This window comes from Micropterus salmoides, unplaced genomic scaffold, assembly GCF_014851395.1.
Source record: "Micropterus salmoides isolate LMB-PRFRI ecotype aquatic unplaced genomic scaffold, ASM1485139v1 Ms_hic_scaffold_3, whole genome shotgun sequence".
NCBI classification, from domain to species: domain Eukaryota; kingdom Metazoa; phylum Chordata; class Actinopteri; order Centrarchiformes; family Centrarchidae; genus Micropterus; species Micropterus salmoides.
Genome location: NW_024042261.1, coordinates 27,394,701 through 27,421,224, shown reverse-complemented (window position 1 = coordinate 27,421,224; position 26,524 = coordinate 27,394,701). Strand labels below are relative to the sequence as shown.

At 39.6% G+C, this 26,524-nt stretch overlaps 1 protein-coding gene across 1 annotated transcript in view; it reads left to right on the top strand.

Moving 5' to 3' along the window:
* The window catches only part of LOC119883183 (roundabout homolog 2-like), a 93,393-nt gene extending 67,287 nt beyond the window's left edge, over positions 1-26,106 (top strand). Inside the window, exons 7-26 of the mRNA XM_038693744.1 lie at positions 2,762-2,886; positions 4,724-4,895; positions 5,323-5,528; positions 7,793-7,874; positions 8,084-8,252; positions 11,422-11,588; positions 11,923-12,044; positions 12,268-12,484; positions 13,447-13,565; positions 15,141-15,318; positions 16,621-16,839; positions 19,552-19,594; positions 19,701-19,837; positions 19,920-20,207; positions 21,007-21,145; positions 22,390-22,706; positions 22,926-23,042; positions 23,723-23,902; positions 24,234-24,355; positions 25,499-26,106. Of these exons, the coding sequence (XP_038549672.1) occupies positions 2,762-2,886; positions 4,724-4,895; positions 5,323-5,528; positions 7,793-7,874; positions 8,084-8,252; positions 11,422-11,588; positions 11,923-12,044; positions 12,268-12,484; positions 13,447-13,565; positions 15,141-15,318; positions 16,621-16,839; positions 19,552-19,594; positions 19,701-19,837; positions 19,920-20,207; positions 21,007-21,145; positions 22,390-22,706; positions 22,926-23,042; positions 23,723-23,902; positions 24,234-24,355; positions 25,499-25,510 (3,131 nt within the window). The 3' untranslated portion in view covers positions 25,511-26,106. The remainder of the gene's footprint in view (positions 1-2,761; positions 2,887-4,723; positions 4,896-5,322; positions 5,529-7,792; positions 7,875-8,083; positions 8,253-11,421; positions 11,589-11,922; positions 12,045-12,267; positions 12,485-13,446; positions 13,566-15,140; positions 15,319-16,620; positions 16,840-19,551; positions 19,595-19,700; positions 19,838-19,919; positions 20,208-21,006; positions 21,146-22,389; positions 22,707-22,925; positions 23,043-23,722; positions 23,903-24,233; positions 24,356-25,498) is intronic.
* Positions 26,107-26,524: the final 418 nt, after the last annotated feature.

The window sequence follows — 26,524 nt, the reverse complement described above, 5'->3', positions numbered from 1 at the left end:
AACCGTCTTTGTTTTAGTATTTTCTTTTTTAGAGGGCTACAGAGTCGAGTGTCATTCGCAGCGAGCCTGCAGCACTATCAACAAGATGATCAATTGGGAGGGACTGAAACTAGCATAGGAGTCCTCCTTACTTTGTGACTAGATATGTATTTAGAGCTGATGGAATCCCATCCTTAATTTAGCTATAGCACATCAGACAGACATCTTGTATAGAAATTTTTGCCCAATGGCGAGTAGTTCAGCAATACAAACTCAAAAGTTATCAAACAGTGGTCGGACAAAGAGGGATGCTGTGGGAACACCACTAAATGTTTAATTTCAATACCATACACCAAAACAGGTCGAGGGTGTGGTTAAAACAGTGAGTCGGTTCATGAACACTCTGAGAAAGCCAATGGAATCTAACAGAGAGATAAACGCAGTACTAAGCTGTCATTCAACATCCACATGAATATTAAAATCCCCTACAATAATAACTTTGTCCGTTTTAAGGACTAAAGTTGACAAAAACTCTGCAAATCAGATAAGAATCAGAAGCGGGCCAGGTGCTCGGTACACTATAACAAAAGAATTGGTTGCAGTGATTTCCAACTTGGGTGCAAAGACTAAGAACAAGGCTTTCAAAGAGTTATAGTTTAGTTTAGGTTTAGAGCTGATTAGTAGGCTAGAGTCGAAGATAGCTGCAACTCCACCTCCTCGGCCTGTGCCTCGAGGAATGTGAGTATTAATATCTGGGAGGGGTGGATTCATTTAGGCTCATATTCTCCATCACCCAGCCAGGTTTCAGTAAGACCAAATAAATCAATATCATAATCTGATATTAGTTAATTTACTAGTACACCTTTAGAAGAGAGAGATCTGATGTTTAAGAGTCCACATTTAACTCTCTATTCGTTTGCACTATTGCTCTTGTGGTTTTAATTTTATGAGGTTTTATGCACGCTCCTCTTCTGTTACCTTTTTAAATAATTTCGATGGTCGGGGGCAGACACCGTCACTATAGGATTTTCACTAAGTACTCCTGAAATGGAGGAGCAGAGAGTGTGTTAGACTGCGACTCTGTGTAGGGTTTTGGGTGGGTAACTGCTGAAAAGAAGGGCAGAGAAGTGTGTTAAACTGCGACTCTGCCTCCTGGTCTCAACTCTGGGTGTAATGGATTTGGTCCACTAATAAACTTGCCATTTCTAGAAATGAGAGCTGCTCCTTCCCAATGGGATGGATGCCGTCTCTCCGATCAGACCAGGTCTTTCCCAGAAAGTCTGCCAATGATCACAAAGCCCACATCGTTTGCTGGACCTACCTCACAACCAGCGGCGGAATGACGACATGCGGCTATACTATCATCACTGGTCGATTTGGCAGGGGTCCAGAGAAAACTACGGTGTCCGACATTGTTTTGCATATGTACACCCGACTCAAAGTGATAGATGTGGCAATCCCAAGCGACAGCGACATCGAAGAAGGAACACAATATGCTTGAGAAATACCAAGGGCTGAAAGAGGAGCTAGAAAAGATGTAGAAAGTAAGGGCAACAGTGGTGCCAGTGGTATCGGAGCACTGGGGGCTGTGACCGAAACTGGGAGAGTGGCTACAGCAAATTCCAGGTAAAACATCAGAGGTCTCTGTCCAGAAGAGTGCAGTCCTAGGACAGCTAAGATACTGGCTCAGAACCCTCAAACTCCCAGGCCTCTGGTAGAGGACCCGAGCTTGAGGATGACCACCCCGAAGGGGTGAGAGGGGGAATTCTTACCCAAATCACACCTTTTTAGACAGAATATTTAATTTAGGGTACATGATCCAGACGAACCTATCAAGAAATAAAATAAAATATAAATGCTATAAGACAAAGCGTATGAGACTAACACATGAGTTTGTTTAGACATTAGAGCAATGTCTCATGTCTAAATTCACAGAAATCAAAACACTGATAATGAAAATAAGACGTCTTCTGTTTTTGTGAACATGCTCATAGTAAGAGCATTAAACAAATGACACAGATGACTCAGATCTCTTGTGATTGAGCCAAATATGTGTTTGCGTGCTTGTGTGTGTAACTGCATATGCACTGCACAGAGATTTGTGATGAGGATGAATCCAGGCCGGAGAACTTGTCATCCGACAGGCAGCATGAGCCAATTATTCAGATGGGAGGTAGAAGGCGGTGGTCAGTGTAAATCTACAGAGGTGTGATATGTAGCTGCAACGCAATGATCTGACCCGAGCTGGAAATTGGCAGCTCTGCCCAGACCTTTCCTGAAATAACTTAGTAAATGTCAAAAATCAGAACAGCTTGTACTGTGATGATTTGTTTTTCAGAGGACATGGAGGTGATGTCTCATTAAAGATGAGAGGGCGATAGATGGATCAAAACACTCGGGAGGTTAAGAGACATCTCTTAATTCCTCCTTGCTGATGAGTGCTTATTGAAACAGAAGTGGTGGAAGTACTAATTTAGAGCTGTACTTCACTTTATCAGCAATCACTGCATGTTTTATACCATTACATTTATCTTACAGCTACAGTTGCTTTTTTATTTTGATCTTATAAAATTCAATGCATTGTTATATATGTAACTAGTTATTCTCAATGCTTTTGACTTGTGAATGCAGCATTTAGTTTAGGCCTCTTGTCACATTTCAGATGTCTGTGAGAGTGATTCCCCTTCTAAACTTCAATGGAATTCAGAAAGCAGGAATTTGACACATTTTCATGCTGAAATAAGGCTTTTAATGGCCGGTCACACTCATTTTCCTCTTCCAGTACCACCTCAGATTGCCTCGAAGCCCCGAGACCAGATTGCCACCCAGGGGAGGAGCATCACCTTCCAATGCGGCACTACAGGAAACCCTCCACCTGCCATCTTCTGGCAGAAAGAGGGCAGCCAGGTAAGAGGCAGGGAACAAGAGATCCTCCAGTATTGCAGCAACAGCAAAATCCAGTACAGTAAATTCCTTTTTACAAAATCAGTGGATGAGTACGTATGGATACATTTACTTTCCACCAAGCCTCAGGTTGTTACTTATGTGTGAGTGCGGATTTTTCTAAACCTTACTTATCCTGAATTGTTCATCATATATCAGCAAGTAAGGTTTCACACATTCTTTGTTCTAAAGGCGAGAAAGACTCCCCGCAACATGAACAGGTTTTGTCTGATTTAATCATATTTTTGCAGACACTTTTTTTAGGTTGCCCACACTCTTCAAGACACATTTTTTTAAGCAAGAGGCGAACAGCACGTTTGTATTTGGCTCAAAGATATGAGTAGAGACAAAGTGTTGGAAAGCTTTGCGGTATTGCGTTGGTGAGAAATGTGTCTCCTGCTTGGGACCGCAGTGTAGGAGAGTAGTGGGGGGTGAAGAAGTACAAAAGAAGGAGGGAGAGGTGGCAGGAAGTACACCAGGTGTGGAAACTGCTTCTTCAGGGCAAACCTGCAGACAAACATTGTCCTCCTTCCATATTGTACGCAACTATAAATACCCTGTTGCTCAACAGCAGCTGGGATCACTGACATGGAGGAGCAGCTTCAGATGTTTTTAGAAGCTAGTCGGAGAGCAAACAGGAAGTTCGGCTACAGATTTTGTGAATAAGCTTCAGTCTGGAGGATGGTTGAGACATGGCTTGGCTGTTTTGTAGAGCTTTTTGCTGTATTTGGGGGATTATTTGTAGCCTTATAACCTTGGTCCCTCCACTAAAGTCTAAGCCTCTTAGAGGAATGAAATGGATGGATTGACTGGATTGACATGCATCCCCTCCCCCTTGTTCACATCCATCTCACTTGCAGAAAACAGAATGGGACAGTAATGAAACATCTGTTAGTGGGCATCATCCCAAAAAACACGAAAACAATGATTGCTTACAGTTTTGAACTTTGTTTTAGCCATTGTCGCTGCCATGTTGTTCTGTCGGCTCTTTGGTCTGATATATCTATATTTATAACTATTGGATGAATTGACTTGAATTGAATTGAATTTGTAAAGACAATAACTGTTCCGAGGTGATGATGGTTCGTATTGACTTTGGTGATCCCCTAGTTTTCCTCTAGCGCCATGAGGTTGACACTTGTGGTTTAGCATGCTAACACGCTAAACTAAGATGATGAACTTGGTAAACATTTAACCTGGTAAATATCATAATTAGCATTGACACTGTGAGCATGTTAGCATGCTGACGTTGGTGTTTCATTTAGCTCTGTATACTTCTGTATAGTGTGAAGAACTGAAACATTTAATCAATTAGTTGATCAATAGAAAGTTAATCTACATTTTTTTATTATCGATTATTGTTTGCAAGCTTTCGAATGTTAATATTTGCTGTTTTTCTTCGTCTTCGATGCTGTTAAATTGACTTTGGGTGTCTGTGAGGGATTTTTTCTTTTACTATTTTTTACCTGGAGATATTGACAGTAAATAAATAGACAGAGAAAATAATATACAGATTAACAACAAAACAACATATCCAACTAAATCTTTGATAACTAATTCATTGTTTAAGTCATTTATCACCACAAAAAAGATGAGGATTTTGCTTTTCATTGTCTTATATCAGTGCAGAGTTAATATCTTTGGGGTTTGGATTATAGTTTAGCCAAAACAAGCAGCTTTGAAGATGTCACCTTGGGCTCTGGGAATTTTTCACAATTTACAGCTATAAACTAAAGGATCAATTGATTAACTGACAGCCTTAGACTCCATTTTCTGTCCTGCTGTCTGTTTGTGAGTTTAGATGTTGTTGTTTCCCGGCCAACCACCATCACAGTCTGGTCGTTACTCTGTCTCCATGAGCGGAGAACTGACCATTACTGATGTTCATCCCGAGGACTCTGGTTTCTACATCTGCCAGGCCATCAGTGTAGCAGGAAGCGTGCTGACCAAGGCGCTGCTGGAGGTAGAGGGAGGTGAGACTTCAGTCCACGCAGTCACGTTTCAACCCGGGGGAGGTTTATTCTTTATTATGCAGCCGCATCAGCTAATGAGGAGAAAACATATTAATTACCAAGTAGGTGCATAACAATAAGGCCCATAAAGAACGAGAAAGAACACAGTTAGAGACCCCATGCTGGAGGAGCAATGAATTTCAATGTTCTTTCTCAGGTAGCGTGTAAGCACCACAGTCTTTGCTCTCTATGCTTATGCTGTTTTTTTTTCTGCCAACTAAGCATCTAAATAATTTTCACCCTTTGCACTGGCAAATTTACAGTCTTATTTTCTATAGGCACTTTTGAACAGCTTCCAAATAGTGTTTTTTCTTTACTGTATAGCTAATCAGAAGATAGATGACACCCCTAACATAATATTATGCCTCCTCACCCCTCAAACTGGTAGGTCCTTCGGGTCGTGTCCCGCCGATTATTCGTCAAGGCCCGGCCAATCAGACTGTGTCTCGGGGTGCGATGGCGCAGCTGCACTGCCGTGTAATCGGAGGGCCCTCAGCCAAGATTTCATGGGAGAAGGATGGAGAGAGACTTCAGGGAAATAAACCTCGACTGACCTTGATGGAGAACGGCACTTTGCAAATCACAGACATACAGGTTTGTGCACGTGTGTGTTATTTATTGGAAAGGGTATGAAAAGGATGAGATTTGAAAGGCATTTTCTCTTAAACTGCAAGAACAACTGGCCGATGGAAATTATAAAAAACTGCACAGAATACTGTAAACATTTCTGTCTGATCTCTGACCTTATTTCACTTTCTCGGCAGCCCACGTGACAGCATGCTCTTTTTTCCTTTTCCATTATAATTTCCGTTTTGGTTTGTAAAATTATGGTGAGGCTGAGTTTCAAAGACCAATCTCTCTAAGGCAGTGCATATCTCTCCAGCGCAATTATGTGCTCATGCGGTGTGTAATTGTAATGTTAATGAAGGCGCTTGTTTGTAAATGCTAATGTGTTCTGCTTTGATGGAAGAGCAGTCAGTAGCCCCTTTGTGCAATATCCCCACCTGGAGGTCAGTGAGTGCACGCAGGACAGAGAAAAGGCAGCATCATTTCTGTTAATTGACTGGCGATAGATGATTAATCATCTAACCGCCTTTTAATTAAACCTCCTGCCCTGACTATGCTTATTCACTTCCCCCTCATCCTGTTTCTCCGGCTTTACTGCTCAGAAAACTTGGAGAATTATGGTTTGGTCCAGTGCACCACAGAGGCGGGTGAAATCTGCCATGGCAATGTGCTCAATGGAACAGAAGACATGCATTAGTGTGGCATCAAGGGGATGACAAGAGAAAAAAAAAAGAGGGGAAATGGAGATGACGAGTTAGGGACTAAAAATATTTACCCTGCTGATGCTCCTACCCGCCATCAATATTTTAGCAGTAGTTGGGAGTCATCTAAAGAACTTCACCTGCCCGCACGCTGTGCTGTCTGTCAGCCAGAGGTCAACACTGTAGTGGATGATCTCATATGGTCTGATGATAGAGCCAGCAGACTGGCTCTCAGCCAGGACGGGGCTGGGGTGAACACCGACAGTGAAGCGGGCAGGCATATACAGTTCATAATGTAGGCAGGAGAGCAGGTAGAGTAGAGCGTGGTGTGGTGCTTCATGGTTTAAGCTTTTAGAGCTACTGAGGCCGAGTTGATGACTACTGAGTGAAAATGTTATGTTTTAGCCATGTATGGATTACACTTGAATTTAAGGATGATGGTAAACTACACAGCAGCGGTCAAAGAAATATTCAGGTCCTTTACATAAAGCTGCTATAATAAATATTTTTCAAATGTCTACCACCCAACTCTGCAGTTCCTTCAGCTCTAATGACCTTTTTGATATTTCAATGTTTAGCTTATATGACCCACAATGTTCCTGTTTTGTTCCACTCTCATTGGCACCAAGCAGATATTTCAGTAAAAAAAACATCAGGCAGACAGCGTTACAGAGAAACTGGTGACCATAGTGGAGCAGTTAGCAGCCAAAGAGCCATATATGTCCCCTAAGGAATTGGTGGAGACCAAACACGGAGCAAAAAGAGAGTGAAAATTAGACTCCCATTCATCGGGTGGACAGAAACATGACTCCAAATGAATGCTGATTCAGACGAGCTTAGCAACAGGTTCGCCATATCCCCTTGAAGAGGTGAGAATACATCAGCGTTGCTTACACCCTGTTTCAGCTGACCGCAAGTTGCCAAAAAATCAGTTACTGGGGGTTTAATGCTTTATTTTACAGGTCCCGAAGTTCCAAATAACTTCCTTTGTATGTAATTTGGTACTACTACTACTACTACTACTAATAATAATGATAATGATAATGATAATAATAAAATATAAATTTGATTAATAAACAAATCCAAGACGTTTTCACCAAAGAACTGTGTGTTGATGTTGTTGAAATTATAAAGCGAAGAAGAAGACTGTCCTTTGCAATACTAATAATCAATTTCTTCTTCTTCTTGAATAATTTATTCATTAATTTATTAATTTTCTTTTCTATTATGTGCTATATGTTTGCCTTTGGACCAATTTAAATGTTTTGCATTTTCAGCTGACCTACTATACTGTTACTAATTATATCTAGTAATTATACCTGTCAGATAAATGTAGTGGAGTATAACATGCAGTATTTCCCTCTGAAATGTAGTAGAGTAGAAGTACAGAGTAACTCCAAATTGTATGTGGAGTAAATGTGCGATCTGCCAGATGGATTGAGTCTACATGATTTTGCTGTAGACATTCTTGATTTAAACATTCTTACAGATACCTAAATAGATGCTTAAAATATTAAAAAACTTGCTTGCAGCACTTGTTCTTTTTGCTTTTTTGGGGAGTGCCTGTCTCAAATGTTGACTGTTTAACAGGACACAGACTCTGGGATGTACACGTGCATGGTATCCAGCGCCACAGGGGAATCGAGCTGGAGTGGGATGTTGACTGTCAGAGGTACTCGCACCACTCACACTCTGTCTCTCTGTTACACTTCACACTCTGTCACTCTCACACTACACCTCCGTGCTCAGGAAACTACAGACTCCTACTGCCATTGTTCTTAAGAGCACAGTCTGTAGCCATTAAAGGACAAAATTCCACAATTTCAGCAGAATCAGTCTATTGTTGTGGTATAAAAAAAAAAATATATTTTTGTGTAACAGCAGATGGAGTTTCTTCAGTATCCAAAGTTTCTGAGTTCATCCAGCTTCCAGGGCCTCCGCAGAAGCCTGTTGTGACGGAGGTGACCAAAAACACTGTCACCCTCACATGGCAGTCCAACCCTCACGAAGGTGGGGCTGCTGTCACCTCCTACATCATCGAGGCCTTCAGGTATGCAGTGACACACGGATACAAGGTGGAAGTCCCACTCCCATTCCTGTAGTCTAGAAGGTTTTTGAGTACCATTTGGAGTAATTTTCATTGCATGCTGACAGTTTATAATGTGAAATGAAAAAGAATCTGAAAACATTATTCTCTGTCACAAGGCAATTAAAACGTGTCTTTAACATGGATCACAAGGATAAATACTCATACGCAAGGATAAGTACTTAAGTAAAAACATAATAATAATGCATTACATTTATATAGCGCTTTATCATGGAAACTCAAAGCACTTCACAGTGAAGTGGGGAGGATTCACCTCAACTACCACCAACTACCAAATCAACTACCACCTCAACTAACACCCACCTGGGTGATGCACGGCAACCATTTAGCACCATAACGCTCACCACACATCAGCTTGAGGCAGAGAGGGAGGGAAACATTGAGCCAATTACTACAGGGGATGATTAGATTGCCAGATGGCAAAAGCCAGGTTGGGAATTTTTGCCATGACACCGGGGAACCCCCTACTCTTTGCAACAAGTGCCATGGGATCTTTAATGACCACAATGAGTCAGGACCTCGACGTCTCACCCGAAGGACGGATTCAATTAAAAATACACATATAGAGCTAATAATTAATATAACAGTATTGAAAGCAGCTGTATAGGAAGTAACAAAGTGCAAAAACAGTTATGTACATGTGTTTATCATGTTAATTATAGTTGGGGTGAATAATAATAATGATGATATTAATATCTTTTTTTACATAGCACCTTTTCTAACAAGGTTACAGGGTGCTGCACAAGTGAAAACAATAAAATTAAAAACAATAACCAAGAAGGAGCATGAGTAAGTATAAGTATAAACATCAGATAGAACAACCAGGTATAATCACACGATAAAAAAAGGGACATAAAAACACACTAAAGCACATAAAATAAAATTGGTTTGAATAAAAAGAGATCCACTGGCAGGCTTATTATAAAGATACTAAGGACCATGTTATGAATAGGTACATATGGACTGAAAAGGTCACCAGTTTTAGATGACGCAAGACAATTAGTGGCCTTCTAAGTTACACAATAACATTTTCAAATAATTTCTAAAAGTAACAAGTAAAAGTTCACACTTCCTATTATAAATTATATAAATCCTGATTTTTAGTCCAAAATATGCATGAAACTCCAAAAACACCATATAAAATCTGTCATAAGATCTTCATAAGTGTCATAAGACCTCCATGCTTGCCTTTTGAGTAACTTTCTCAGGCTTCACGTACAACCGTTTTCACAGGCTATGTAATGCTATCAGACTAGTAAACTGTCTTTTACATGTGACATTGGTGGAATGCCCCTTTTTAATGTTAGTCTTAAAGCCACCTATCCAGCTGCAACATTTGTTTGTTTAGTTTGCTATACTTGATAGCTGTTAGAGAACGAACAATGGAAAAGAAAAATGACTCATTATTATAATTATTATGATGTACCCCTCCCCCTTCTGTAAGTTAAAGTTAAAATTCATCAAAGACAGTCTACAATTGAGTGGACTATTTAGGTGAATTTCCATCCCTAATTCAGGTCTCACTATCTCAAAAAGGATCTGTATTCACCCACTCACAGTTTCTGTTTCATTCTGTTAGTATTCTGACTGTTCCCAGATAATAAAGTCTTCATTTAGAAACATTAGACTTCAGAAATTACTCCCTCTGCCTGAGGGAGACAGTCCTGTTAAGTGACGTTCCTGCAATGGAACCACAGCACTCACTGCATCAGTATTTAGCCGTGGCATCCTGAGGAGAGTCACAGCAGCTCTAACAACCAACCAGAGGCTTTAGCGAGACAGACAGTGAGTGAAAGAGGAGACAATTACTGCAGTGGTCAGCTCGGCAGCTCTGTCCTGCCCTGAGGCAATGGATCGAGGGGATGCTAGCCTAGTTGCAGAGTTCACTCATTACAGAAGCTGGAGATAGGGTGCAGAGCAAGTGTACAGACACACAAGTACAGATAGTTCCTTGTGGAAAGAGAGCTTAGTGTGGCAGACTTGCACGGAGAGCTGGTGATGAAGATCCACTCACTGTTGCACGCTCCACCACCAACAAATTGTTTGAAAATGTTTGTTTTCAGGCATCAGCATGAACAAAGAAAGAACGACCAAAAATTATGTTTTCTGTTATGGTATCCCATATTGTGCACAACACATGACAATGCTTCCATGTCATTTAAAAGAGAAGAAATCTTACGCTCCGTACCCACTTACAGATGCAGCTGACTCTTTTTTTCCTTTTTTTGTTTTTTTAAATGGCAAAACTGTTACTCCGGAGAACATTTGGTGAGAAAGGTGGCAGAGGAGAAACCATTGATGACAGGAAAACACTGTGGCCTTCATTGTTGTAATTACCTTGCTATTTTCTCCTCTACCGAGTTGAAGGAAAATGTTAAATTGTGCTCAAGCTGTTTGATAGTCCCCATCCCTGCATAGCACTGGGCTGTTGTATCCTTGCTGGACCCATTCTGAAGCCATCATTATAACCTACTGCAATAAAAGGGATGAATCAAACTAGTCATTGTTCTGTCTGCAAGCTTTGAGAACAGCCATGGGTTTTTAGATGCACAGAATCTCATGGATCCAGAAGGAGTCGATCTATTCATTCAGTCATTTGTTCATTCATTCAATCATGTTTGTAAAGACACTTAACCCCTAGTCCCTGAGCAAGACACTTAACCCCTAGTTGCTCCAGAGGCTTGCGACCTCTGACATGTATAGCAATTAACTAAGTCGCTTTGGATAAGCGTCAGCTAAATGAATAAATGTAATGTAAATGTATCTCTAGATAACATGATAATGAAGCCGTGCTCTCAAGACAGGAGTTAATGATAAATGTTCACACAGAGGTCAGCACATTTGCCTGTTGAAACTGTACTTTATAGACAACTGTAGGTTTAATATTCAGCGCTCTGTCAAAGACAGCAAATCTCCCCCTGAAAAAGACCTTCACCTTCAAGTGTAACACTATCATCTGACTTTTTCCCAAATCCTTAAATAAATAAATCATGATAAAATCCACTAATTTCATCTCACGATATTGATATAGTTGTATCATTATTACACAAAATGTTATTGATATTTTGAGATAATTAAATGTTTTCTGAGGACAACCTTTTTTCCCCCTCAGCCAATCAGTGGGTAGCACCTGGCAAACAGTGGCAGACCACGTGAAGCAGGAGAGGCACACGGTTGTCGGACTCTTCCCCAACACTGTTTATCTCTTTATTGTCCGAGCAGTCAACTCTTACGGCCTCAGTGACCCCAGCCCGATCTCTGAGCCTGTCAGGACGCAGGGTGAGTTATATAAGCAAAACTCATCCTTTACTGATTATGCTTTTACATAATATGAGTCCTACTGTACAATCTTGATTTCAGTTTATATTTTTTTATAGCAAGAAATTAGAGAGAGTGCAAGGCTGGCACCAAGATAATATGCTACATGGTTTAGAAAAAATTGCTTTGCATGTGCTGTCTCATAACTAATTGCTTTCTCAGTGTGATGCTCTTCTGCCCTGAGCAATGTTAAATTTCATCAAAAAGATTTTCTTTTTTTCTTCTTACTGAATAGCTGCTAGTCAACTGGGGGTTATTTTTGGCCTGGACTGAATGGATTTCTTTGTTGTTTCAGATGGGAGTCCTACAGAACAGGGTGTGGACCACAGACAGGTGCAGAGAGAATTAGGAGAGGTGTCTGTCTACCTGCAGAAGCCTGTGGTTCTGTCTCCTACCAGCGCCAAGATTTCTTGGACTGTGAGTTGAATACTTGGCAGATGAAAAAGTCTACTTTTCAAAGTCGGCCTGCGATGTGCGGAGGACACGCTAATCTCTGAACATTAACTTCAAAAACTCCTCCAAACATTATGTGACACAAACAGATTAGCTTGAAGTTCAAACACAGTTGGTTCTGTTTTTGATTGATGTAAATGTGAAACTTTTTCTCTGTATTTTTTGTTTATCCCCAACCTTTTGTCAGGTCGCCCTTCAGTCTCGCTACATTCAGGGTTATCGTATATTTTACCGGACTATCGGCAGCTCCTGGTTGGTCCAGGATGTGGAGGCCACGTCTGACCATAGCACTATTTTAGTAGATCTTCACAGCAATACAGAGTATGAGGTCAAGATACGCCCTTACTTCAATGAGTTACAGGGACATGACAGCCTTATGGTTCTGCTGCGTACACCTGAGGAGGGTAAGAAATGCTAATCACTAATTTTGTTAGTTTCTGTAATTATCAAGTAAAGCTGAGTAAAGTATTTAAGTAACAGTTGATATTATTGGCCTTATAGAATTAGATGAGAATATTGTGATGAAACAGTCTGGCCAATAACCCCGAAGTGGAACAACGAATTGTTTTTTATGTGGATCAAACAAGTGAGATATGAGGTGGTAATTAATGACCTTTAGAGGTGCTGGTAGGTGTATTGTGTTACTTTGGACAGAGCCAGACTAGCCGTTCTCCTCTATTTCCAGTGTACGCTAATGTAGGTTACTGGCTCCTGGTTTTAGCTTCATGCTATGAAGATTGGTATCAATCATCTCATTTAACTCCACCAAATGTCAAAATATTCCTTTAAATGATGTCAACACTAACATTAGAGAACTTTTGGTTGGATTTTTTTGTTAAAACACAATCAAGAGAACATTTTCATGTAGATTTTAATGAAATTAAATAAAATTAGACCAAAATAATGTACAAAAGTAGGTAACACCTTAGTTTATGTCCATAATTTCCTAAAAATTTCCTATTAATTCTCTAAAAGGTTCCTTGAAATACTATTTGTTTTTTTGGAAAGTAATACAGAGACACTGTTCAATTGGTACACTTCAAATTAATTAATTTGCTAGCGTAATTAGGAGAATATTTTTGTCAGTGCACACAGCAGGTCAGCTGAGCATGCTTTTCTATTAATAAATAATGAATGAATATTTACTTGGATTTAAACTGAGCTATTCTTTCAAGGACATTCCTATTTTCCCAAATTATTGTATCAAATTACATAGTTCTTTCAAGGAAGCTCTGTGGACATTATATTATCCGGAAATTGCGGACCTGGTAAATTGAGCATTACCATAACACTGGTATCAGTTAATAGTAATAATAAATAATAATAATAATACAAAAAATATTTTCTGTCTTATCTCTTTCTCCAGTTATAAGTGCACCTCCACAGGCTGTATCCGTGGTTCAGCTCACCAACAGCTCCAGTATCAGTGTGTCCTGGGAGCCTCCGCCTCATAATACTCAGAGTGGCATCATTCGGGAGTACAAGGTGAGACTACAGCTGTCAGCATGTGACCACACCCGACACCTGAAACAACACCTGAATGTCTGTCTTATTCTCTCAGGGTCATTTCTGCCTTTCAGATAGACAAATCTATGATGTTTGTAGTTGTATGCAGTCATTACTCAGTGTTGCTGTTTAGATACTTATGAAAAACACTGATTTTAATAAACAATTACTAATTATTCACTGCCTCTTATCTCTTATGATGCCAGTACATGCGCTGCTACCGCCCAGAGAGACTCAATTTTGTCATCAGATTCTCGGCTGAGTGCTGACTGTCCCCATCATCTGTTTGCTCTGTGAAAAAACATTGAGTTCTGATTATCTGTCTCTGAGCATGAGCACAACGCTGATTACTAATCATCAGGCTGCTATTGCAGGGAAAAAATAAGAACACACAGTTCTATTGTTTTGATTTATTCTTCCCATCTGCGTCTGCTTGCACAAAGTTATGGGAAAAGTCTGATCATGAAATGCCAGATATTTACGTATGTAGAGGCTCATCAGCCGAAGACAAGGATCACGCTTAATCCCCTTAGACATTCAATTTGCTGAGAACCCCTTAAAAGCCTCCCGTGGCTTAAATGTTAAAAATTAAATGTTGCATTGGTAGTGTGGCATTACAGGATACATTCTAATCACAACTCTGAAAGTGTACTCATTAATAAAAAAATTGATTCATTGTACATTATGCAGATTATACCAGAGGCGGAAGGTAACTAAGAACATTTACTCAAAACCAAATATTGTATGTTTTACTCCACTTGCAACAAAATTAGTATCTATTATTGTATATAAATGAAGATTTTTAGATACAAAACTAACAGTAAGCTATTTTTTTTAAAAACTCATAATGATGACTTAGATTAAATAACTCATCAGTATTTAGCAGACTTGAGATTAGCTTCCAAACATTCTGCAGTGTGCTTTTTTTTTAAACTAATAACATTAACATTTTGCTGGTCATTTTGTTTATTTAAGTTGAGACTATGTAACTGTTTGACAGAAGAAATAACAAATTCTTCAGCTTACATATATGAAGTTGAATTCATAAGCAGTAAATGGGACCATTGTTCAGCTAAATATGTAAATTAAGGGTCTGCTGGAGTTGCTGGGGCCCTTTGCTGCATGCCATCCCCTCTCTCTCACCTGCCTTTCCTCTGTATCTCCACTGTAACTATCAAATAAAAGCTGAAAAAACAACCCATCTTGAGTCACATAAAACGAATATCAGTGCACTTTTTCATGGGAGAGCAACACATCTAACACATAAACCGAATGCCTGCCGGCACGTATTTTTGCCACATCAGGATTTTAAATCTGGCTTTTAACTGTCATTGTATTGACATCTCTTTCTCTTTTATCTCTGCTGCATCTTTGTCATCATCCTCCATCAGATAAAGCTCCAATGCCAAAAAAATTTAAAAAGTTTTTATTGGAGTCTGTCATATTATAATAACAGGCCACATCTTGTCACAGGTTGTGCAGGATAAATGAATGTCTGTGTGTTTACATGTTTTAAGATTAAATCATTAATCCCCCATCTCTGATGTCGATCAGGTCTGGTGTCTAGGCAGGAGCATGGAGCAGGAGGACCATATAAACCGAACAGTGGACGGAGCAGTTCTCTCCATCCTGCTTACAGGCCTGCTGCCTGACGTCCGCTACACCGTCTTGGTGGCTGCTGTCACCAGCCTGGGTGTGGGCGCTCAAAGCCCACCTGTCAGCCTGCTTCTCAGTGAGTCACTCAAACTGTTACAGCTACTACAGATAGAGAAATATGGCAAGAGGCACTCTGAGCAGTCTTAGTTTACCACCGATAAGCTGGGTCTGGAATGTTGATTATGCTGTGTGAATGACTTTACAACAGAGGCATCATCAACACTGATGTTGTGAGTGTGAAAAAGTGTTAGTCAAGAATCAGAGACATTTATTAAAGTACATTTTAAATGTTAGCATTTATTTAGTTTTGATAATTAATAACACATTTGGTGTTATTTGGTGACATTTCAAAGTAAAACGGAGATCTTTTTCTTCTTCACTTTACGTTCTGCTTTTGAAGGAATAGTTTGACATTTTGGAAATAGGCTTATTTACTTTCTTGCTGAGAGTTGGATAAGAAAATAGATACCACTCTTATATCTGTATGGTAAATATGAGTGAGTTTAACATGAGCCAGCAGCCGCTTAGCTTAGTATAAAGTCTGAAAACAGCTGAAAATAGCTAACAAAAGCTAACAAAATCTGCCTACCAGCATGTCTAAAACTCAGTATCTTGTTTTTTAAACCATACAAAAATCACATTGCAAAAACGATGACACCACAGGTGTCATTTTTACAGTGCACTTTTGGTCCGGGTTAAACAAACAACATATAACACGTTCATTTGTGAGCTTAAGAACTTTTCTACCTTTTTACAGAGTCGGGCTAGATGTTTGACCTCATGTTTCCAGTCTTTATGCTAAACTAAAGTCAGTTGATTAGACACGGCTAAACGAAAAAGCCACATACAGTTCACTTCCAACAACAATGATTAGTGCTTGTTGTTTTGCTTCTACTGTGATTAAGTTTTTTGTCTGTTTTAACCGTGTTTACTGTTGATATACGATTGGGAGTGTGTACAGGGTATTTTATTTTTTAAATTGACCGGATTCTTTATGGCGTTACTGTGTACCCGGTGCTACTTGACGAGGCTTCTGTCGAAATTACACTGGCTGCGTATCCCCTTTAGAGCGCAGAGACACTTCTGGGACATGCTGCAGCACTTCTGGTGTGAGCACAAGCATTGACTAGAATGGCTGAGATTAGCTCCGTCAGCCACAGACGGACTCAGTGGACTTTCAGAGTGAGTCCAGGGTCATGTAAACTTGGTATAAATGACTTGAAGTTTCGCCCCCACTGTGATGAGAGTATAGCTCTGCCCCCTCTGTCACTACATTGTTGTTTTATCTAATCTAAATGATACAGGATGGCATAAAAGGTCACAATAACAATGCTGATAGGTCTCTACTTTGTCTTAAACTCTACTACTTTTCTTTTAGCTCTCCCACCAGACAAGACTTCAACGGCCGTGAAAAAAGGTGGTAACATCAGCATTTCAGAGCAGATCACAGGTGTAGTCCGCCAGCCAGCCTTCATCGCAGGACTGGGCGTGGCTGCGTGGTTGGTGCTGATGGGCTTCACTGGTTGGCTGTACTGTCGACACCGCAGGAGGAAGCAGCTGGGACACTATACCACATCCTTCGCATACACACCAGCAGGTACGTGGTAAAGGCTTTGACTTGTCTATCTTTATCAGGTTTTAGCATCATGACAGGTGTTTGAAGTTTTACCTGGAATATCTCACTAAAGAGGAATTTCTGATTACAATGTTGGGGATTTTTGATGTCAGGGAGATTGCTCCTTAAAAATGTAAAAAGCAGGATGATTTTTAGAACTCTTTAGATGTTACATCTTATTCATTAAATAGCTCTGACTCTGAAAGATTGCAGCTGACTCCTCCCACCCCGAATACAAACTGTTTCAGACTCTCTCCTCTGGCAGGAGGCTGCAGTCAATCAGGACCAAAACCTCCCGCCACAAAAACAGTTTCTTCCCGTCTGCAACTAGTCACATTAACAAGGCCCGGGTCCCCCACTGACACTCACCCCTTGCAAACGATACAAATGTCTCTGCGCATGTAAATACCGTTTCATCTTGTGTCGGGCTCAGATCGCACATATTTGTTGTTGATTGTTGATCTTTGTTGTTGTATATTTTTATTTTGTCAGTTTATATATTTATATGTACACAATATTCTCTTCCGTTACATTACTTCTGCATGGCACAGACCCAGAATAATGCACATGTATATATATCTGCAACGTTGTTCTTCAATTCCATATTTATATATTTCCACATTTATTTATGTTGACTGTATGTTTGTCTACTTGTGGCACCTTATCACCACAGCAAATTCCTCGTATGTGTAAAACACTACTTGGCGATAAAGCTCCTTCTGATTCTTATTCTCTTGTTCATAAAAATGGTGACGTTACAAAGAAAAAAAGACTTCAATTGTTGTACAGCAAACCTTCAGCTTTGGTTTTCAACAAGTGACAGTGACAGAGTTTTTAATAGGCTGCTGGGCATATCTCCAGTAGTGATGAATGTTTTCTATTAGTTTGTATTTCGCAAGGTGCTGCATGCAATTTCATTACAAATTCAGTTAATTAAAATGTATTTATCCCCACTGGGCAGTTTTTAAGGCTGTAATATAGGAAAACACTGAAGCATATATAAACAGTAACCGCTACATGCAGTTTCTTTTGGAATAAGCCCTTTGGCACATGAACACAAACACATCAGTTGTTTTCTGACTTTGAGAGATATTTGTTCATTTTCATAAATACTCAATGGACAGCCCAGAGATAAGCAAAACATATGCCGTTTGATTTCCCCATAAATATTCCACACCGACTATTACTGCCATACTATTAACATACATATAAACATTGTATTGATTCACATTTTTGTATGGATTCTTTTATCATATTGTTAATTTAGATACCACAGACTGTAGATACAGCCATAGAAGCATTTAAACAAATGACATGTGCTTTTTTATATATTGCAGATATACTGTGTATAGATCTGTTGTGTGCCTCTGTGTGTATGTAGGGCAACAGTGTATCTAAATAAAATGTCTACTAAAATCAGCCTTCTTAAAGATCCAATATGTAAAATATGTACATAATTTTAGTTTAAAAAATTAACTTACATTATCATTAGAATGAGAAGAAGTAGCCTAACAGTTCTGACATTATATAGAACACGCCCATGTATTGTGTCGCAGAGATATCTTCTTCTTCTATAGCTACTGAGCTAGCCGCATCCCGCCCTGTGTTGTAATCGTAGATTGTCTAAAACATGGGCATAGTCTGTGTGATGTCACCCATAGGTTTCTAAAGAGCCGCTTAATGTGACCGACGCCATGTTGGCAATGCCTGACTTCACCCCCCACACAGTTATCATGAATGGGGAAATTAGCAATAGAGACCAAAACAGTTTTTGTACCAGGCAAGTTTATTTCTGCTGTAAAGTTAGGCGTTTTAACGTGGCGGACCATGGGGATTGCCGTGCTTTTGGAGCCGGCCTCAAGTGGCCATTCAGTCAACTGCAAGTTTGGCGCTTCCATGTTGGCTTCATTTTTCAGCCCCAGGGATGATAGTCGGGTAGTATAGCTTAGGTCTCTCCCTGTTGTTTCAACTGGGAGATGTGTGCAAGCTGCGAGTTCACTACGTTACAAAAGCTCTTTTAGCTTTTTTAGTCTTGTATATAAACAAAATGAACTCAAATTGTCAAGAAACAAATGTTGTCCCATATTGACAAATACATATTCTCCGTGTAAAAATTTAAAAATATAACTGCACACCTTCTGAATTCAAGTTTCTGTCTTTCACCAAATTTCATGCCATGTTAACTCAGTGTAAATCACACTTCATTCGAACTTGACAGAAACTAAATAAAACACAGTTCCAATAATCACCAACTCTGGTTTGGTGGAAGTTAACCCTTAGTTCACACACTTGAAAAATGGTCTGGCTCTACACATTGTCGCTGCCTCTCTGATGCCCGACCTCCCTCTCAGTCCTCTCGCGCTTGACTCCTCTTCTGTCCCCGCCTGCACCTGCCGTGTCGCTGTTGTCCCCGGGGTCAGAGTCCTGGTCAGATCTGCTGTAAAGCACCTCGGTAGTTGGCCTCTGTTGGTCATGGAGGCTTTGTTAAGTCCTGGATCACTGGGAGGCTGCTGATCCCAGTTTGGTTGCTCAGCTGATATGTGATATGCCGCCCCCTATTTTTAGGGGTATTTAGAGTATCAATTAAACATGTGGATAGTAGTCTCAATTCTTACACGTTGTTCCTTTAAACCCTGTATTGACCCTTCAATGAATCTTTTGAAAACTTCTGACGAAAGCTTTTTCTTCTTCCAGTTGGTTTTGCTCATGGTGAAGGATCTGGAATCATCAATGGAGGGTAAAAGATTATGATTTGATTCAGATCACTTTTGCCTCTGTGTATTTTACTGTGTATTTTAAAAAGAAAATGTATTAAAAAAATCTAATCCCACCTCTCTTTCCAGGCCTGGTTTATTAGGATCAAATATGGGCAACTACCCCTGGCTAGCTGACTCTTGGCCCACTCCAAATCTCGCTCATAACAGCAAAGAGTCTGTCAACTGCTGCTCTGGGAAACTGGACTCAGACAGATATTATAACGGTAAGAGCTCTCTGACTTTGAATGTAATCATTTTAGAATACTCAATAGATAATTGTCATGTAAATGAACATTTGCTTGTCAGCAGTTGGTATCGTCAACTATCCGAACCAGTCAGAGAAACACAGCACAGCGTCCAACGACAGTCCCATCTACAGCACCATCAACACAGCTGCTGAGGACGACCTGCTGGCGTACTACGACACCTATTCGAGTACATCCTACACCCAGGGTCCAGACCCGTACAGCAGCAACCCAGTACTGTCAAATAATGGCCTTGTGGGTCTGGAGCAGGACCTGGACCAGTGGACCATCCAGTCTGGTCACTCTGGGTCTGAATATGCCAAGCTCCAGTACACCAAGAAAAACAGTGGTGAGAGTTTTTCTGCCTATATAATACATTTAATTTCATAAAACAGGGAAGAGATGTGATTAAATCTCACCTTTTTTGATACAGTTTGTGTGGAATTATATTTTTTTATATAATAGCATCTTTACAAAGGAAAATCATACTTTTTCTAACCCCCTTAACCCTATATGGAAATTTAGAGTCATTTCAAGTGAAGTTAATTTTATCAGGGAGTTACTGTGTAATGTAGTATGAACCTTGAGACTTTTTGAATAAACTTTAAATTATAAAAACAATGTACACTTCACATCAGACATGATAATTGAAAAATGCTAAAAAAAAATGGATATGCAAGAAAATTGCTGAAACATCTAAATAATGCAGGTGGAAAAAGTGACATACTGATAAGTAAGATTTGATTTTTGCCAGTGAAAACAGATTTGTTGCTGAGACAAGCTTGCTCCTGCTTCCTGCTTTTTGAAAGCAACGTCATCTTCCCACTGCCACTCATTATACAATGACTTGCTCTAAGAAGTCCAAAGAAATAACAAAGTAATTGCATACAGTATGGCAACAGGTGAAAATTCCAATGTATGGAATAGTGTATATGTCAATATAATTATTCATTAAATAAGATAATGAAATACCATAATGTGACAGATACAGAATAATTATTGGTGCTTTTCCAATAAAGAAGGGTTTTAAAAGCCTGTATTTTGCTGAGGATATTTATCATTTAGAATGAGCTATGGTTTCAGCCTCAGGGTCAGGGTGGAGAGAACACCCTGTACACTATCTGACATATTGCATTTTGTTTTCATAGATAAACTGAAAAAGCAGAGGTCCACCGGATCCTCGTCTAAGTCAGCCCCTCTCACCTGGGTGGATGTTTTGTCACTGCCTCTTCCTGCCAACACAGACAGAAGTCATACAAAGACAGGAAAAGAAGAAGAGCAGCACAGGTGAGACCTTTTTTTGTACCTCCTATAAGAACACAATTGCCTTTTGTACTGTGTGATATTCACTCATTCAGTTTTTATTATTAGCATCAAGACCTCTGACTTCACCTTCATGACAGAGAGAGTTAAGGCAGATGGATATCAAACCTGCCCTGTAACTCTGCCAAGGCTGTCAAACAAAACTTAAGTGAAGTTTGAAATCTGGGGAGTTTTCAAATTAACAACAGTTGTGTCTGCGGGCAGTGAGTAGATTGTGCTTTGGGGTTACAGAGGGGGGGCGTTTCATCAAAACTAGTTCTGACAGATTAGACTGCAGACATAACAGGGAGGGCTGTTCTGACTGTGCCGTGTCTTTTGTAATGACATTAGCCGCCATCTGACAGTCTGGATTAGTACTTTCTACTTTCAATGACATGTCCGTCATTAAATTAGCCCTGACGGCACTGAAGTGACAACAGAAATCACGGAGGTGGTTCTTCCTCTCTCTAACTCTATTTTAATTCCCTTTTTCATTTATATGAATGCAATTTTTTTTTTTAAGAATTCTTTCTCTACCCACATATATTTTTTCACATGTTTAATATTTTTAGCCATGTTAGTGGTCCTCGCGACCCTGTACGCAGGATAAGCGGTTGACAATGTATAGATGGATGGATATTAGTGGGATGTCTCTATGGAAGGCAATGTTGGTTTGTCTGTCCAAACTGAAATATCAGATGGATTGGCATTGAATCTGATAGAGACATGGCCTAGAGGATGTATCCTCCTGACTTGTGTGATCTCCTTGACATTTCCTCTAGCCTTACTAGCACACTGACATTTATAGGGGTTTTGTGTGAAATGTCTCAACAACTGTTGGATGGATTGACCTAAAATTTGGTACAAACAAAGCAAATTTGTAAAACCTTTGGTGATCCCTTAACTTTTTATTTTATGCCATTATTAGCTGAAATGCTTTGCTTTATCACCAAATACGTAAAAAACTGATATTATCATTCAGCTGCTTTTGTGTTTAGTGATAATTAACAAATAAATTAATGTTGGCTTGCTGTCACCCTAAACTAAGATGATGAACATGGTAAACATTGACAGTAGCATTTAGCTCAAAGCACTGCTGTACAGCCTTTCAGAGCCTGCATGCCTGTAGACTCTTATTCTTGTTTTCTTTACATTTATTACATGAGCCTTCACATGCTCAGCGTTTCCCTTTCAGACACTGCCATTACTCATTGTCCCTCTTTTTCCAGCTCTGAGGAGGAAGATGACGACTGGTGTCCCCCGCTGCCTGCCAGAACCTACCTGATGGACACTTCAAGGGAGGAACTCTCAAGCCTTCCCTCCAAACCAGACGAGCCGTCAACGACAACAACACTGACGTCCCCCCTCCAGCGAGACACACACAAGCCCAGCGACAGTCCACGGCTACAGCATTTTGACCTCTTGGCCCGTCACCATTCAAGCTCCCAGGTCTCTCAGTCAAACCCAGATCTTTTTACAAATGCCAATGAGGTGTACCACACCCGCCAATGGGCAGAAGATTTCAAGGGGGAAAGCCTCAGCAAAGGTCAGTTCAAATTCAGCTAAATGCGTGACAACTTTGGAAGTGACTTCCCAGGAGGCAGCGCACAACCGCCACAGTGTCATGTATAATTTAGTTTATGATGTTACCTAACAGAAAGTATTTGTACATGAAAATCATGTTGCATTTAATCAAAGTGCAGCTCAGTGTTCTTTAGTTTCCTCTAAGTTTCCTGAGGATGACATCAGTGTGCTCTCTTGTCAGGACAATCTGCGGCTCCTGCTGCCGAGTTGAGCCCCGCAGCCCAGGCGCACAGATCCAGAAGTAAGAAGAAAACTCCAAAGGATGGACAACACAGGAGAGAGCTACACAGCCAAGCAGGTATAACACACTCTTTGTAAAAACAATCTAACTTCTGTTTTGGTTTGGAAAAAAGAGAGAGAGGAATATTACTATTCACAAGACTCTTTTTAAGCATTTATAACCACAGTAGCAGCCTGGCTCTATGGATGGCAACATTGGTCTGGCAGTCTACCAATTGAAATATCTCAACAACTATTGGATGGCTTTCCATGATGTTTTGTACACAGATTTATATGCCCCACAGGCTGAATTGTAATTACTTTTCTATTATTTACATTTCACATACGTGTGAAACTAATAACATTCCCATCAGCCTTACCTGCACTTTGTGTTTAGTGCCTATTAGAAAACGTTAGCATGCTAGCGTGCAAAAATAAGATGGTTAACATGGTAAACTTTATACTTGCTAAACATCAGCATGTTAGCATTGTCAGTGTGAGCATTTTAGCATGCTGCTGTTAGCATTTAGTTCAAAGCACCACTGTGTCTCACAGAGCTGCTTGCATGGCTGTAGACATCTTAAATGTAAACAAATCCTGGTAGCATTATTTCAGGTCTAATGATAATAATGATAAAATCATCTCCTCTAACTCTAGGCAAGAAAGCAAATCTGCAGATTTTCTAAAATGTCAAACTTTTGCTTTAAAGCCATATTTCTGTTTGTAGTTTATTAATTACCATTGATCAATCTTATGCAGAAATTCCCCCTCCACCAGCCCCTCCCACTACAGATGATTCCCTGCAGCTCTTGGCTGATGTTTTGAGCCGCAGCCAAACCGACAGCGAAAGAAAAGAGGGAAGCAATTTGCCTACTTTTCAGAAGAGGGGAGAACATTTCTCACCCCAAAGGAGAGGAACTACAAAGTGGTCGTCACAGGGTAAGCACAAAAAGTGATACTCACCTCTCTAACATCATTCTCTATATGTCAAGGATAGATGATAAAAGAACAAATTCTGTCCCAACAGCAAATGCATTTTGCTTCAACAGCTGGAACCCAAGTATATGTTTATTAGTATTATTGTGATGCTTCAGACAAATCCGTTTGACTTAAAAAGAACCAACTGCCACCAGTGAATGAACAGTTATTATCTCGTAGTAGTAGATCTGCTTTTAGTAGCAGGGGGTCTATTTTTAATCTACTATATCACTTAGGGTTTAACCTATATAAATACAGCTGTAACTTTGAGTGATTTGTTTGTCATCCACAGATGAAAACGTAATCCCGTATGGACAGTCCAGTTTCCTGCCCAACGTCCAGATGTCAGGCTATGGGTCCCTGGGTGGAGGAGTCTTTTCACGACCCTCCACCGCTGGCCGAAGGAAAGATGAGGTATGTCTAGACTTACAGTAGGAACTGCTGAACAGACATTGTGTCTGTATAGTGTGGGGTCATCGTCAGTTCAACAGTAAACTGAGGGCATTTTGAGCTGCTTGTCAGCTTCGTTGAGACAGTGGGTAGCAGGATTTTCCCATGGGTTTTGAGCAAAGGCCAAAAGTAGTTATCTAACAATGTGACTCAGCATTTTGCAATTCGCTCTAAGTTGAATACAGTACTGCATAAGCAATTGCAAAATGATTTGGGTGCTGTCCCCAAATTTTCTTGTGTGTAAATGTACAGTACATATGCACATAAATAAGGGTGGTGTTTGAAAGAAGCGTTTATGCTTATGCATAATATGCTTATTATGCTTTAATAGGTAAAGATGAAATAAATTATTAACATAATACTCAAAATCTCTCTTCTGAGAATTAAACACACTTCCAGTTGGCTTGAAAGATAAAATGTTGTAGTTTGCTCACTGACAGAGGTGTTGTTATGTTTTCACAACTGAGAGAAAAGTATTAACATAGATTTGTAATCACAGATACACAGTGCAGACTTACTTGGCTACTGCATTAGAGCCTGACCTAAATTTAAGCACTGCCAATAAAATCAATCACTATAATATATAACAATATAATATTGCTAACACAACCATTATATGGGTTTCCATCCAAATGTAGTACACATTCTAACACAATTTCCAGAAAATTGAAAATACAGAAGAATTATCATTATGTTTATATACATAATTCTCCAGTCAAGATTACATAACTTAAAGAGAGCAAGTCCTTAAAGGAATGAAAACAATGTGGAAAATGTGATGGAAATATTATTGATTGTTTGTTTTTTACGTGTTATATTTGAGGAAGATTATTCCTTCTCATCGCTCCACACAGTTCAGTGTGTTTCCATTGCACTTTGTGGCATTTTGTGTTTATCCATACACCAACTTTTCCATGTCAACCAAGAACTTTTTCTCTGAATAAGCTTTTATGTGCATAAAAACTGGTGGATGTTTGTCCACCAAAGAGCATGGACAAGCAAATATTTTAGTCACAATTTAAGAAGTTAATATTACATTTAAGGGAACCTTATTAAAATGTTTGTGTTAATGAAAACAAACACTGTGTTGTGTTTGTTTTCTTCCAGAACCTCATATAGACAGACGGCGATAACATGACCTGACAAGCTCCTTTTTCCACCATTATTTCCTGTCTATGCGAACCACCAATCTGTTGCCATGGTATCTTATGAAAAACTGAAGACTAAAGGGAAAGAGTTGAGTCTAGCCATCTGCCTTTTCACAAACTATTTTTATTTAATCTTAATAATTTATTTTGTGTGATTTGCTTCACCCTTTCTCCATGTATATAGACATATTTGCAATTTTTTAAAGATGTGACCAGATATATTACTGAAAAAGGATCCGGAGTTTAAAAGATACGGCTATTTTTAGGCAATGGGAAGTAAATGTAACTATGACATTAATGTACAGCAGATTAATGAATGTATCTTCTGTTTACTCCTGACCATGAAATCATGATGTGTGTGTCTGACGGAAGACTGGAGAAGACATGAGGCAGAAAATGTGTTGATAAACCACATGGGTGTGTGTCAGTGCATGTGTAGTGTTTGTGTGTATTACTGTTTTTATCTCTCATCTGTGTGTGACTGTGTTCTGTGGTTTCCCTGTAGATCACCAGTCTGTTAGTTCTGTCAAGATTTTTAAACCAAATAAAACATTTATTACAAAAACACGTCTGTTCATGTGTGAACATTATTGCTACTAGCAGCAGCTCTATGGATGGCAATGTCGGTCAGTCCACTACTTAGCTCCAGACTGAAGTATCTCAAAAACTAGAAAATGGATTGCCATTAAATTTTTTCATCTTTACAAGAATTTAAATTTGATTTGAAACGCAGTGGCAAAATTTGATGAATGCCCAGACTTACAGGTGCAGCTCCAAAAATTATTTTTCAAAGTTTTTGAGTTGCACCTGTAAAGTCATAAATTTGTAAGAAAAACAAATCCGCTGAGATTGAAATCACAAATTTACGAGAAAAAAACTTGGTAAACATAGGATTAACATGTGCCTCTGTTATTAAAGGTTCTGTACCATATTAAAGGTTCAGAATGTAAGTTTTAGTGACATCTAGTGGTGAGGGTTGCGAAAT